Source organism: Nycticebus coucang, chromosome 3 (genome assembly GCF_027406575.1).
Source record: "Nycticebus coucang isolate mNycCou1 chromosome 3, mNycCou1.pri, whole genome shotgun sequence".
Classification (NCBI taxonomy): domain Eukaryota; kingdom Metazoa; phylum Chordata; class Mammalia; order Primates; family Lorisidae; genus Nycticebus; species Nycticebus coucang.
In genome coordinates, this window is record NC_069782.1 from 78,068,155 (window position 1) to 78,082,592 (window position 14,438).

Sequence of the window (14,438 nt, forward strand, 5' to 3'; positions counted from 1 at the left end):
AGCGCATGCAGATGGTGGGGGAGGCAGCGAGGTCCTTGGACCTGGGGTCAGACATGAGCCCTTCTTTCCCTAGGAGGGGTGCTTCAGACCTGAGGTGGGGCTCCTTCTCTACCTCTTCCTTTTGCAAAGATATCAAAGTTTACGAATAAATCAGTATGTCCTAACTGTCCCTCACAACTTTTGACATAGCTGCATACTTACCTTAATATTTATCTTCTGATTGTCTCATTACCCCCAAGGAGGCCTGATGACCCTGGGCCATAAAACACCAAGTGCATTTTCCTGCCGTCCCTAGACCTTGGGCCATAAGACACCAAGTGCATTTTCCTGCCATCCCTAGACCTGGGTTAAATTGGGTGGGTCAACCACTGGGGCCTCTGCAGGGCTTGGAGGCATTGGGGAAGTGTTAGGATTTGCACTGGACCCCTCGAAGGGACATCTCAGGAAGGGGAGATGATGCTAAGGAGCTTAGCCTCCCCTCATTCCCAAGTACCTGCCTGGGCTTGATTTTATTAGAAGCAGGTGGATTTCCTTCCGAGGAACTCTGAAAGTCTTGAAGTGAGGAAGAGACATCAGAGTGAGGTGATGCCTTGGAAACCCAAAGACTGATTCAAGAGTGACCCAGGCACCAGAAGGTGCTGACATTTCTCAGAGAGGCACATGTAACTAACTTACCCACCAAGCATTTTCAGATGGAGAACAAAGTCGCACAGCATTTGCATTTTCCCGGGATGAGCTATAGTTCAAAATCAGCGAGTGGACTGGGACCCTGGAAAGAGCTTTTTAAGCCGCAGCCCACCGGCTGTGGGCTGTGGGGGTCGGGTAGTGATGCCCGGGAGGTGTATTGCCTCTGCCGTGCTCCCTACACCTGGATGGGTAACATTCACGTCATGTCCTGCAGCCCAGCCACGGCGACTAGGCCTCTTTAGCAGTATCTACTCACTCCCCAGGGCCCCTGCACTATGTGCAAGATGTGGGGGGCAGCCAGTGTCCAAGGAGGAAGATAGGGAGGGATGTGGGACATGCTTCCCCGAGGCTTTCCTCCCTTTGTCAGGACCGAGATGCAAATACTTAGAAAGGCAGTATCACAAGTGGAAAACAGTGGCAATTTCAACCTCAAGAATCCTTCTGCTTTTGGAAAATAGTTGCTTTAATAAAATAAAGACAATACAATAATTTCTATTAGTCTCTGGTAAGCTACCCCATTTTTTTCAGTGGGATAGCCCTAGTCAAGGCAAGTCCTGTGTAATTTCACCTGCGGCTTGGCATCAGCAAGTCACAGCCTCCAGAGCTCTGTATGCAGACCCCAGGTGTGTGCTCACATTTTGTCTGTAGAAGTCCCAAGGCCATGAAAGGGATAAGGTGTGGAGCTCTGAGGGCCAGAGGCCCCCTCCTTTACAGCTGCGGTTGCGAGGCCTTGGGGGTTTCCTTCTGGGACAGAGTCCAGGCCCTGCATCATCTCTGGCACCTGGGCTGCCATGCCAGAGACCCCACAGCCTCTTGCTCTCTACCCATCTGCAGACCAGCAGAATATCCTCCCCTTCTCATCGCCAACCAGGAGTTTGGTCTGGTTTCTTGGGAAGAGAAAGAAAAGACAAGAGTGTTGGAGGCCGGTCAGTGTCTCGTGTAGTAACCTGCCTGCCCGGGGCTCAGTCCAGGCCCCTCTGGAGCCTGCCCCTGTCTCCTCTAAAGCAGGGGAGGGAGAGCGAGAAACGGAGAATGCTTTGACTGGATGAGTGGGGGTGGAGTAGGGGGCAAGGGTCCTGAGATGTGAGATTTGTGCCTCCTAAAATGCCGAGGGGAGCTCCTGGGAGCAGGGGAAAGCCCTGCCTCTCTCCAGCATCTCTAGGTAAGCCTCCTGGCCCACGAGAGACATAGCCAGGGCCTGGGCAGAACAAATGGAAAGTTCTCCAGCAAGAGTAAAGCTCTGGGCCCTCCTTCCCCACCCTCATGCCCAGCCTGCCCACCATGCCTCAGCCTGGTATCTAGAACACTGCCCAGTTCCAGCCCCCAGGGATACTGGAACAGCTCGGACAGGCCAGTGAGGGAGGAGGGCCGGCCTGCCCTGGGAGGTCAGCAGGCTTCTGAGACTACCTCTTGATGTGCGGAGCAAGGCTGGTGACAGGAACCACCTCCACTGACTTTCCGTGACAGTTCTAACAACAGGTATTGAGTATGGGACATGACACTTGGTTGTATTTTATGGGCTTGAGGCCCTCAACAGGCATTTTCTGTTAATGTAAGATGTTCATCATACCAAATGTTACAATTGCAGTGGAACTTGGGGGAAAAACCTCTCTTTAAGATAAAATTACAAAAAAGTATACTTCCACCTTTCGGATTACTCTATGAATTAATGGCTATTTAAGAGAGAGATAGCAAGAGCACGTGTGAGTTAAAAACAAAAAATCCAACAACAATAAAAAAAAACACAAAATAAGAAAAGAAACCCAAAACATTTCCTAGGGCCCTGCAGGGCCCCATTGCCTGCATCATGTGCATGGTTGGCTCCTGGGTTCTTGTAATAAGGCCGCATCCACAGAGTGGGAGGATGGGCTAGGGTGGGATCATCTGAGCTCAAAGCCCTTGGGACTTTCCTGGATAGCCACAGTGCCCTCTGCTGGAGGCCTTGAGGAAGCAGGCAGTGCTTACCTGGACACCGCCAGAGCTGTCACTGCAGGTCTGGTCTTGCTGGGCTTGCCTGTCAAAGCAATGCTGACATCCAGCTCTCGACTCAGGGCAAGGTTCTTCTCCCACTTGTGACCTGTGGAGAGCATTGGAGAGAGTAGTTAGAACACCCCAGTGGCTTCACACATGCACACCTGTGCATCCACATATAGGGCCACAAACACATACACATGTATTTATATTTGTGGTCAGCAACTTGTTAAATTGAGGGGGAAAATATATTTAATCTTGGCCTGTGCTGTTGCAAAAAGAGCCGTCCCAATTTAATTTGCAGACTGTGATAGTTACATGTGCTGACGTGCCGCGGTATCCATTGTGTACCAAATTGGATTTGTGTATTATTGCTTTCTAAATTGCATGCCTAGTTCAGCAAAATTGTTCATCAGTGTTTACTGGCTTTATGCTTAATAAGATGCCCCATAATACCTTGCTTCCAGGATGTAATGCAGCCTGTAATTGCCTAGTAAAAATAAATTACATAAAGTCGGCATTATCAACTTATCTAAATCCTCTCACGCCACAACCAATAATTAAATGCTGAGAACGTTTTTTCAAAAAATATAACTCAATGATTGTTACTTCACTCATTTTAATGACTGCATTTGGGAACAGACAGTAATTCCTTCGATGTGAAGGGTGAGATGGAGAGATGCCAGCTGGGTACATCCCTGCGAGGCTACTTCCTTGGATTCATGGCAGGAATAATGCTGCAGTCCTGGCCGTCCTGGGGTGGCTGCCTATGTGTGCACACAAGCCCATGCGCTGGGAAATGTAGCAGGCAAAATGGCCTTGAAGCACACCAGGCATTTGTGAAACTGCGCACAATTCCAAGCAACAAGCTTCTCCCACGTATTTTATATGTACCAGACTGAGTCCAAATCTTTGGGGTGATCCTTGAAAAAAATTATACTCAACTGGTTTGGTCCTTGCTGCAAATAGCAAATAAATGAATTCCAGGCAGAAATTAGATTACATCTGCCCATAAATACAGTATCCTTAATGTCTTCAAAGATCTCTTTTCCTGCCCCTTAAGACCTCTGAGGGATGCAGTAATATACACAGCAAAAGGACACATGTGCAAATATCCATGTGTCATGCCCAATACCTGTCCCTTTCCAGCAAAATAGTTTTGAGCAATATTATAAGAACAACATGCTTCCTTCTTAAGACCTCTAGTGGGTTAGGTTTGTAAACCTGCACACAAGTTTGTAAACTCTATAGCCCAACCTGATGGTTTCTGAATATGTCTGTGCCATCCTGTCATTTCGTCCTAATCCTCCCTTGAATTCCAACCACAATCTTGGCAGCCAATTCAGCAGAGCAGCAGTGACCTCAGGTCAGAACACATGGGAGAGGAAGAAAGTGAACCTGGGGCTCCCCGTCGACCTGAGACCCTCTTATGAGATCCCTAATGTGATGAGCTGCTATGTTCAGAGAGAAGAAACTCTTTAAAGACCACGAAAGTGACCATGATGTCTTGTGTTGAGTTGTTTCTCGTCTCTGGCTATTATTTTTCTGTCAACTGCTCTCTACAAGTTAGGACTTACAGACAAGATCTCCATTTGACAGAGTGGGAAACTGGGACACAGTTGGGTCTAGAACTTTGTTCCCTGCTTTTCATTCCATTTATTCTCCAGACCCTACTGGAACTGAGCACAACTGCCTAACAACTGTGGATGCAAAACAGAAAACTGTGAGTCTACTGGCACTTCCAGGACCAACGGAATGGCTCTGAGGTGACTTTTATTCATCTGTCCACTCATCCACCGGTCCCTCCATCCAGTATTCTTTCTCAGATGTCCATTTATCAGTCATGGGCTGAGCTAACCACTCTATCTTATCGGGCCTCAATAGTGTCAGACGTGGGCAGTTGAGCCCAAAGCTGAAATGGCCTGCAGTCTCACGCAGGTGTTCTTCAGAATGACCTGCTAAGCAAGCCGGGGAATAGGAGCCCTGTGCAAGTTCTTTTCCAAATGGGAGGAGATGCGGGTGGGAGTTAGGTCCTTGCTTTCCCAGTAACTGCTGAGTTTCTTAGAAAGTACACTACACTCGTTTCCTTTCACTTTGAGATGGGCTGATTCCTTGTGGTCTCCAAGCACCCTGAAGATACTGGGACCAGTGACCTGAATGTGATTCTGGATTTCTGCGATGTTATTGCTCTGCATCAGCCAAGGACACAGTAGTTAGGGGCTGAGCAAAGGTCCGCATGTGCATTCATGATGAAAGAATCCATGAATGGACGACTAAATGAATCGAGGAGATGTGGGCTGCATTTTAGAAAAGGAACTAATTAAACAGGGCTACTCTTTCCAAAAGTCAGCTCTCAGAAATCTGGGAAATTCTCTCCTGTGGATGATTAGAGGTTCCAGAATGCACAGCAAACAGAGAGCTAACAGGAGGACTAAGGGTGACAGGAGAATTCTCACTTCATGGTCACATGTTTTCTTTGACTGTGGACCCAAGAAAGATGCCCCAGTTCTGGGCCAGAGTCTTTGATGCAGACTGGGCTAAGGGGGAAGGTTGGCTGCACTGGAGGAGGCCATGATGGGGGCATGGGCCAGCTGTGGTGGACATGATAGGCTGACAGCCTTGATGGGGAGGTTAGTGCCTGTATTCCTTGTAAGAAGGTTGGTGACGATAATTATGCATCAGTGGCTGTGGCTGCAGTGGCGGCAGATGTGAGAATGATAGTCTGCTTGTTGGGTGACTTTGAGAGAGGCCCTGAACCTCTCTGAGCCTCAGTCTCGCCATCACTCTCACATGGGTGGGTTAGTATCACCCACTGCACAGGGCTGCCAGGAGAGACAAGAGAATTCATGGTGACGTTGATAGTGGTGTTCAGGTTGTCTCTGTGCCATTGCTGCTCTAGAATAGTGGCTGAAGAGGTGGCCATGCTGTGATGAAAGAGAGTGGACACTTCAGTCCCATCTGCCACAATCCAAACAGGGCTCCAGAATATGATTCTCCCACTGTGGTGCACACCAAGACTCATCTGGGGACTTGGTAACACATACATGCTAACAAGAGATCTGAAACAATCCAGATCTCTTCCAATCAGCTGGGTTGAGTGCCAGGACTCAGGCACCACATTTCCAATAAGCGCCCTGGGCAATGGCTAATACAGGGGATCCCCAGACCCACTTGGGAAGCTTACTATGGAGAGTCGGGGGAGTTGTGCCAGAGTCCATGGGGCAGACCAGGCATGATGGAGCCACATCCTTGTCCTGGGGGAAGTGACCCCTTGCTTACTCCTCCCAGGCCCTGAACTGGGAAGTTTGGTACCAAGAGGCATCCAGGCAAACAGAGAGCATGAAACCAAGCTCCGCAAGGCACGTTTCCCCCTCCTGATGCTCCAAAGCCCCCTGATGACCTCTATGCTACCGTCCACACGTCCACAAGCATCCTAGGGCTGGCTGGGCCCTCTAGGGACAAGGCCAGGACTTGAGAAGCCATCTGCATACTGTCTCACATTCCACCAACAGCTTTCAGTAGACAGACTGTTTTTTTGTTTCCCCCGAATCTGTCAGCAAACCCCAGAGCCTTGATGGCTGACTCTGGTAGAGCTGCAGCCCCTGGATAGAGGGAGGGGGATGGGGAAGGGCAGGGCAAGGGCCACATCCCTGCAGGGCAGGTACCTCTTGGGCTTGAAGGCTGAGCCAAAGGCTCCTCTGCTGCTGGGCACCCAGGAACAGACATCTTCACGTCCTCAGTCTTCCAGATCTGCCCAGAAAAGAGAAACTATCACCGGCAGGCTTAGGGTGACCCTGAGGGAAGGGATGGGGCCTGAGCCACCCTCCCTTCTGGGGTTAACTTAGTGTCAGGAGAAAGGTTATTTAGGCTTCAGCTTCTCAGAGGTTTGGCCCATCACAATTGTTCACTCCTGCTTCTATGTCCCTGAGCACATCTCTCCCCAACTCCTTACTTGGAAGGACAGGACTCTGCAGCCAGTTTATCATCATTTCACTGGGCTAATGCAACTGCCCTGCAAGGCCCCCTCAACTCCTGGCAGCTGGGCTGCCCCACCTTGTGTCTGGCTCTGGGTCCTAAGTCTTTCTGCTGTCACCAAAGGGTGAGAGAACCAGCCTCCAAATGCCTCTGTGAGCTCCACCCAGACCTCCCACAGTGCTGGGCAGCCCAGCAGCTCAATTGGCTGCTGAATGAATGAGTGCTGAGTGCTGTGGAGACTCCCCTTAATGCTCTGGGTGGACCCAGGGAAGGGATACACCTGCTTCAATTACCCCAGGCTCCTCTAGCTGACCCACAAGTGTGGACCTCATACACCAAGCCCAGGTCTGTGTTACCTCCTCACGTTCCCGGCCAGCCCAGGTTGCTATGCTGTCTGCAGAAACCTTGTGTCCCACAGGCCACAGAAAAGCTCTGTGAGAAGGCTAATGGGGCCTCCCCAGCCTTGGCTCTCCTGTCCCTGACACTGGTGCCTCGGCCTGTGACTTCTCCACACTCCCTGACTTTTCCTTATGCTCAGGAACCAGCTGAAACACAATTCCCCTGAGCCTCTCTGTTGAAAGAAAACCACCATTCTGTCCTTCAGAGCCACCATATTATTCCATGTGGCTTCCTGAAGCGTCATCTCCAATGTGAGATGATGTGGCTTATTGTGAGACTTAGAGCAGGGAAGGCATGGATGGCAAGGCTACGTTACAGCTATGTTGGCACAGAGTAAGCTTCCTTAGACATTTGTAGAATTCAACAGACATGTTCTAGAACATCTTGCAATAGTCAATTAATATTTCCTGTCATGGCTTGTGAAATTAGATTGCTACCTTTTTGAATAAGCCTCTTAATTGTGACTTACCTTCATTCATTTAATTCCTTCATTTTTTTTCCTGTTAGTCTCAGACAAATCGCCTGGGCCTTGTTCTCCTAATTTCACCTCTCTACCTCAGTGTTTCCTTCTCTTCTTGTCTTCCTGAAGCTTTTTTCTCTCCATGATTCTTTTCAGAGAGTCCCTTTGATTCTCTCAACTGTGCCACGTACCCCACACTAACCTGTTTTTGTTTGCCCCCTCTTCTAGAATGTGAGCATCGTGATAAAAAGGGGCTATTTCTTATTTATTGCTGTATCTGCAGTGACCTGTATGAGTGCTTGGAGCCAGAATTCAATGAATGTTGGATAAGGGAATGGATAGTTGAAGGGATAAATGGGTGAGTGGAAGGATGGAGGGATGGATGCACGCATGCATGGGTGGATGGATGGACGGGTGGGTGAATGAATGGATGAGTGGGTAGATGTGTGGACAGATGGATAGATGGATGGATGAATGAGTGGAAGAATAGATGAATACAGAAACAAATAGTTGGATAGGTGGGTAGATGGATTACCCGATGGACGTGTGAGTGGGCAAGTTTGGGTTGAATGGATGATATCTCTTTTTAGCATTGGGATATGATCTTTTGCATTTGACCATTCAGCATTTACATCTTGTAACAGTGTTTATTATGTGTGTTAATATCATGTATGTAATTTTATTTATATACTTTTTGGCTGGAAATAACCTTGCTTTTTCTTTCACTTACTGTGGGTACATGGTCTGCAATGGTCTCAAAGGCAACCTGCAAATGTTGACCCCTGAAGGAAGTGAGTGGAATCGAGATGAACATGTTTCTTGGGCCACGTTCTCATTCTGCCCAAGACACCTACCCGGACCATGCCATCTTGACTCCCAGTAATGACAACATGGCTATTGTCCCAGGCTGGGACCTCCATTACACAGCAGCAGGTTATGGCTCCTTCTGGGCCCCAGGCTGTGGTGATGCTAGCCAGGGGCTGTCCATTGACATTCCAAAGGGACAAGTGGGCTCCCGCACAGGAGACAATGGTGCCCTGTTGTAGAGAGAGAGCTGGCATCACTCCTGCTGGTCTGCCACAGGCTCAGTCACCCAGTTTGCACCCCCAAGCACCTCCAAACTGCTGTCTTCTGAAGACCAACCAAGGGACCCAAAAACCCTCAATGCACCACTTCTCTGCCGCTGGCTCAGAGTCCTACTATGCTTCCATACAACTGTATGAAACATGAGCTCACACTGTGGGCTTCTCGCAGACTCCACTCCTTGCCATACACTGGCTGCCCTGAAAGACCCAGCCTGAAGACCACCCCTGGCTCTGGATACAGGGCTGATGCCTGGTTTGCCAGCCCTTCCCTCACAAAAAAGTTTTGGATGTCACCCAGTAGAGGGAAGGGTACAGAAGTTCAAACAATGGCACATGGCTCATTAACTATGCAATGCTCCTCAAGAGGGAATTTCTGAGGAGAAGCTCCCCATTGCCTCTCCTGAATTGTTCACATCCAGAGCCTTTGATCCTCAGGTCCTATCTGTTCTGTAGTGGCTATGGTCAGCCTTGTCCTAACCACAGAAAGGATGTAGGGAACTCAGTGACCTTCCACAGGTCCCTGGGCAGGGCTCCATTGGGGAACTTCCTGATGGTTAGGGATGGTCTGACCAAGGCCAGCAACCATGTCCACTGCATCTCTCTCCAGCACTCAGCAGTACTCCCAGCAAGCACACACAGGAATCAACAACATGTCCTGGTACCAGTCCTCTCTGGGGTCTGAGGACAAAACTGCTTATGGCATTATGTTCTCACAGATCAGGGCTTGGTGCTTTCTCCAATACGTTAGCCATCCATCTTCTAATCCACCATCTCCCAATCCATTGTCCTTCCATCCATCCACCTAGTCATCCCTCTTTGCATATCCCTCCACCCATATGTCCATCCTTTTATTCATCCATCCATCCATTCATCCATCCTCTGTCTGCCCATCTAAACTCCATTCTGGATTTGAGCCTACCTGGAGTACACTTGCAGCAAAAATTGGCACCAGGAGGCCCCTCCATCCTTTTCTTCCCATAAGCTCTCTACCCACATTTTTCATCCTCTGGGCTCCAGGTAACCCCATATCCCATGATGGGGCTTTCACCTTGGACATCTTTATTCTCTCGCACATCTTTATTAGCCAGCATGGCGCGACAGCAGAGCCACCTGCTAAGTCAGCACTAATTTGCAGTTAAGGATCTATATGAGCCAGGCCCAGCAGACCTCTCACCAAAGGCACAACTTCCTGCCCAACTCCTAGGTGCCCGGGACAGACGCCTGCCATTGTTGCCACCACAATGGGTGCCACAATGGGTGGCAACAAAAGGGAGGAGAAAGGCGAAGGCAGGGCGAAAGGTAAAGACGCAAAAATTAAAGCCAGACCCCAATGCTGCACATGCTGATCTAATGACTGTCCCACGCATGTGTGGCCCCCTCAGCATCTCTCTGTCCCTGGGTTTTTTCTCAGGTGTTGTCCCCTGTACTACCACACAGGCTCTCAGGAGCTCACCGAGATGTCACTGATGGCAATGGCTGAGATGCCCTCCCTGTGGGCAGGCAAGCGGGTCACGTAGGTGAGGTAGTCCAGGTCCCACAGGATGCAGGTGGTGTCCTGGGAGCCGCTCACCAGGAGGCTGTAGGTGACTGATGCTGCCAGGCACGTGACAGGCTGTGTGTGTCCATACAAGGCCTGGGGGCAAAAGACACATCCGTAAATTATGGGAGGGACCCTCAATCTGGATGCTTAGGAGATGATGCCCCACCTTCCCTTTTCCTGAGGGACCTGAGATTAGGATAAAGGGATTCATAGTAAATGAATGGTTCCCAAGTCTGTGGTCTGTGGGTGTAGATGGGGTGTGCATGTGTGTGTGTGTGTCCACAGCTGGCATCTCCTCATCCCTTTCCAAGGGTTGGGGTTCCACTGGAGAGAATCAACAGTCCTTTTACCCTAACCCCACATTAACATGCAAAGACACCATCAGCAAATTATGGTGTCTGGGCCAGTAGCCTTGTTAGAATCAGAGATCTAGTTAGAAAGGCAAATTCTTGGGTCCTACCTCAAATTGGAAACTCTAGGGGTAAGGCCCCCAAATCTGGGCTTTCATAAGCCCTCTGGGGCATTTTCATGCATCCTCAAGTAGGACGGCCATCACCGTGAGGGAAACTAAGAGGCACACTTGCCCCTGAACTAAACTGGGAAGAAGGAGGAAAGGCAAGGTCCTGGTTAAAAAGATGAGCCTTGCCAAGTCCAATCGGCTGGGCTAACATCTAACAGGTGACGTAGGGCCTTGGTCTTGGGCCTCAGGCTTGGTCCTTGCAGGGCCTGGTCTGACTAAGGAATGGTTGTGTGCCCAGATCTGGACAGAAGCCTTGCTCTCTATGGACACATTCTCAAGGGCTTAGGCAGCCCACTGGGCACACTGGTACTCCCTGGCCTACCACTGCTGGCAGCCGTGTGGATTCTGTCACAAACACCCATAGGCTGCCAGGAAGCTTGGTCTGAGGCTCTCTGGGCTATCCATTGGATTCAGCCAGTGAAGTGCAGAGGTGGCATCCGAAAGTGTGGTTTGCTTGGTTTACTAAGTGTAAACCACCCTCAGGACAGAGGTAACGGCTCACTCATTTGGATCAATGAGGTGACTGTCATTTTTCAAAGCTGTGAGTTTGCCTGGTCACAGCAATTAAAAGTTCTGCCACAGGCTCCTGTTTGTCCTCAATGGATCCTAACGTGACACTGACCAGATGGTGCTGGCAAGTTTCTGGGAATGACCCATGGAAGACTTGGGCCATCCTATGCAAATGAGCCCGTCTGAGAAGAGGAAAGTGGAGGATTTGACAGAAATGTTCTGATTCTCTTCCCAGAATGAACTAAATCTAAGAACTAAGTTCTTTTGTTTTTTTTTTCTTTGAGACAGAGTCTCACTCTGTCACCCTGGGTAGAGTGCCCAGGCATCACAGCTCACAGCAACCTCAAATGCTTGGGCTTGAGCAATCCTCTTGCCTCAGCCTCCCAAGTAGCTGGGACTACAGGCACCACAATGCCTGGCTAGCTTTTCTGTTTTTTAGTAGAAACGGAGTCTTGTTCTTGTTCAAGCTGGTCTCAAACTTCTCAGCCTCACAGAGGGCTAGGATTACAGGCATGAGCCACCATGCCTGGCCTAATGACTAAGTTCTAACTGCAGGGGACACAGTGACTCCAAAAAGTGCAGGGAAAGGGACCCAGGGTAAGGGCTAAGGACTCAGAGAGAGGAGCTCTGTGCCTGAGTACCAATACGTGCTGTTCATAAATGGAGACAAGTTTCTCTTTATAGGGAAGTTTCTCTTTATAGTGTGTGTGGCACTGCCCATTGAGGTCCGGCTTGGTGCCTTCCTAACAGCCGGGAACATCTGGCACCCAGCACCTACAAAAAGCAGGGCAAATCAACATGGAGAGAGCAGTTTTAAATGTGTTCTCAGGGTCTCTTTTATTTTCTCAGGATAACGCTTCTCTACGAGACCAATTCAGATAACCTCATTGCATCATCTTCTACCTAACTAATGTAGCAAGAAATAAATAAAATAAAATAAAGCCCCCTGAAAATAATTCCCCATAGCTGGTTACCTTGCAGTGAGATGGGTACTCTTAATTAACTGTTGGTGGCTCTGCAAAGCTATAAAACCATTTTGGAAAGCATTAAGTCACACTCAGTAATTCCACTCCTCAAAATGCATCCTTAAGGAGATAAATCAGAAGCAAACAGAGATCTATATAGGATGTTTTCTGAAGCACTACTTAAAATAGTAAAACCTGAAGCAACATGATTGTCTAGCTTCAGAAGCAATGGTTTATTAACTTGTGGTGCACTGATTTTAAAAATTATTGAAATTTAATTTTATGGGGATGGAATAATCTGGAATGCTTGCGATGTAAATTATAGAGACTATAGAAAAATGGAAACAATTTGATAGGCCATATGAAAATAGAATAAAAATATCGACACAATGATTGGAAAGGTATAAATACACATATATCTGGGGACGATAGTATGCAAAAATGAAAAGTTTTATAAGAATTATAGAGAATTGTCTTTGAAGGGAATTTGAAATTCTTCTTTAATATTGTAATAGCTTTAAAAATAAAAAAACATTAAAACTGTTTATGAAGCTATTTAATGATAACTTCTCTGTCTATGCATCAAGAACAGACCTGCTTTACTGAGCAGTTACTGGTCTGGGGTATTTCCAAGGATGCATCAGCCATTATAGGTAAATGATGAAGGGTTTTATTTGACCTAGAAAATGACAGTGTGTGGGACTCCCCATATCTTTTTCTCTTGATTTGGACCTAGAGAGGATAATAAATGACATCTTTATGGTGTCAATACTGGGGCTTTTATGATGCATCTTCATTGCTAAATGGGAACTTAGAGCAGAGGCAAGGGGAGAGGACTTCACTAGTGTCCCAAAGCCAGCTCCAGGGTCAGGCTGGAACTGTCCACAGGCCCAGTGTGAGCCATAAATGGACGTTGATGGTGCTGAGAGAGGGAACACTCCCCTCTTTCATTTCCAGTCTCTCCACTTAGGTCAGGAATCAAACCAATCACTGACAGCTCCAGTCAAGAAAGAGGAAACAGGAAGCCACCAGGAGCACCATGAACGTGGGGGAAGGCCGGGAGCACTCAGGCTGCCTTGGGGACTTCCTTAGAGAGTCCGTGAAGGTTGCCTGCATGTTGCCCCCACAGTTGCCCCTGAAGATGCACTAGCGCCTCGTGCATGGCCCCATTCATTCCTTCACTGTCCACCTTGTACTCTCTGTGCCCTGGGGTTGCACCAGGGAACAAGGGTAGGCTCTGGGGAGACACATCCAGTGAAACCCAGGATCAGTTCTAGTGAAACGTGTTCAGCTTAGGAAGTCTAGTCACTGGTGAGTTTTGTATGGTCTATTTTGGGTTTTGCTACTTGGAGGCTGTCTGGCTAACTAAAATACAGATGTGGAAATGAATTAGATTTTAGAGTCAGAAGTGTTCCCCAGTGATAGTCTGGTGTTTAGAGTCAGACAAAGCTAGATTTAAATGCAAACACAGATGTTCTTAGCCTCAGTTTCCTAATCTGGAAGTGGGAATAATAGCACCTCCTTTACAGGATTAAAACCCACACACAGAGAGGCCTGGGTATTTCTGGAGCATTGAGCCTGGGTGAGCACGCTATGGGCGGCATCCTGCTCACGGTCGGCCCAGGCCCGGCTCTCTGCCTTTGGCCTGCTGCTCCTCCTCCTGCCTCAGCCTCTTCTCTCCTGCAATAGTCCCTCATTTGCTGGGTCTGTGACCTTGACTTAATGTCCTTGCACCTCAACTTTTTTTCACCAAGAAAGTGGGGATAATAATGGTACCTATTTTACAGGACTGTTGAGAAGGTCAAATGAGGGCATCCACATAAAAGTGCTGGGTGTAATGGTCAGCCCAGGGCAGATGCTTATATATATTGTAATATTGTAATATATATATATATATATTTGGTGTAATAGAACTTATTCCACTGGAGCTACATCGTATGTAGAAGGTGCTCATGTGGCCTCCATGGAGGGACCTCCCCTGGGTGGTCATCAAGTCCACCTGTGGGAATAAAACCACACCCCGAAGGACACAGAGCAATGGGCTGCCCTGTGTGGCTCGCAGTGTGGTTCCCTTCCCCTGAGGGAATGAGGGAGAGAGGGAAGGAGGGAAATTTCAGGGAGTCACCTCCCCTGCCCAACAACCTGCCCAAGTAACATACCTGCCTGAGGCGCAAACTTCTTGGGCAGCCTTTGGTTGTGCTCAGCTCCCACACACATACCACGGTGCTGTCACCAGAAGTGACAATCATTGTGGGGGACAGGCACACAGCACATAGACAACGGCCCCAGGCAGCCGGGTCCTCGAACGTCATCAGGATCTGTGGAG

General features: G+C 48.7%; 1 protein-coding gene across 2 annotated transcripts in view; it reads right to left on the reverse strand.

The window, feature by feature from the left end:
* Positions 1-1,132: 1,132 nt before the first annotated feature.
* The window catches only part of WDFY4 (WDFY family member 4), a 296,529-nt gene continuing 283,223 nt past the window's right edge, over positions 1,133-14,438 (reverse strand). For both annotated transcript variants that reach the window (XM_053584972.1, XM_053584973.1), the window contains 6 exons: positions 14,272-14,430; positions 10,031-10,210; positions 8,347-8,529; positions 6,324-6,408; positions 2,653-2,764; positions 1,133-1,574 (listed from right to left, as the gene is read on the reverse strand). In XM_053584972.1, coding sequence (XP_053440947.1) covers positions 1,508-1,574; positions 2,653-2,764; positions 6,324-6,408; positions 8,347-8,529; positions 10,031-10,210; positions 14,272-14,430 — 786 coding nt within the window. In that variant the 3' untranslated portion in view covers positions 1,133-1,507. The remainder of the gene's footprint in view (positions 1,575-2,652; positions 2,765-6,323; positions 6,409-8,346; positions 8,530-10,030; positions 10,211-14,271; positions 14,431-14,438) is intronic.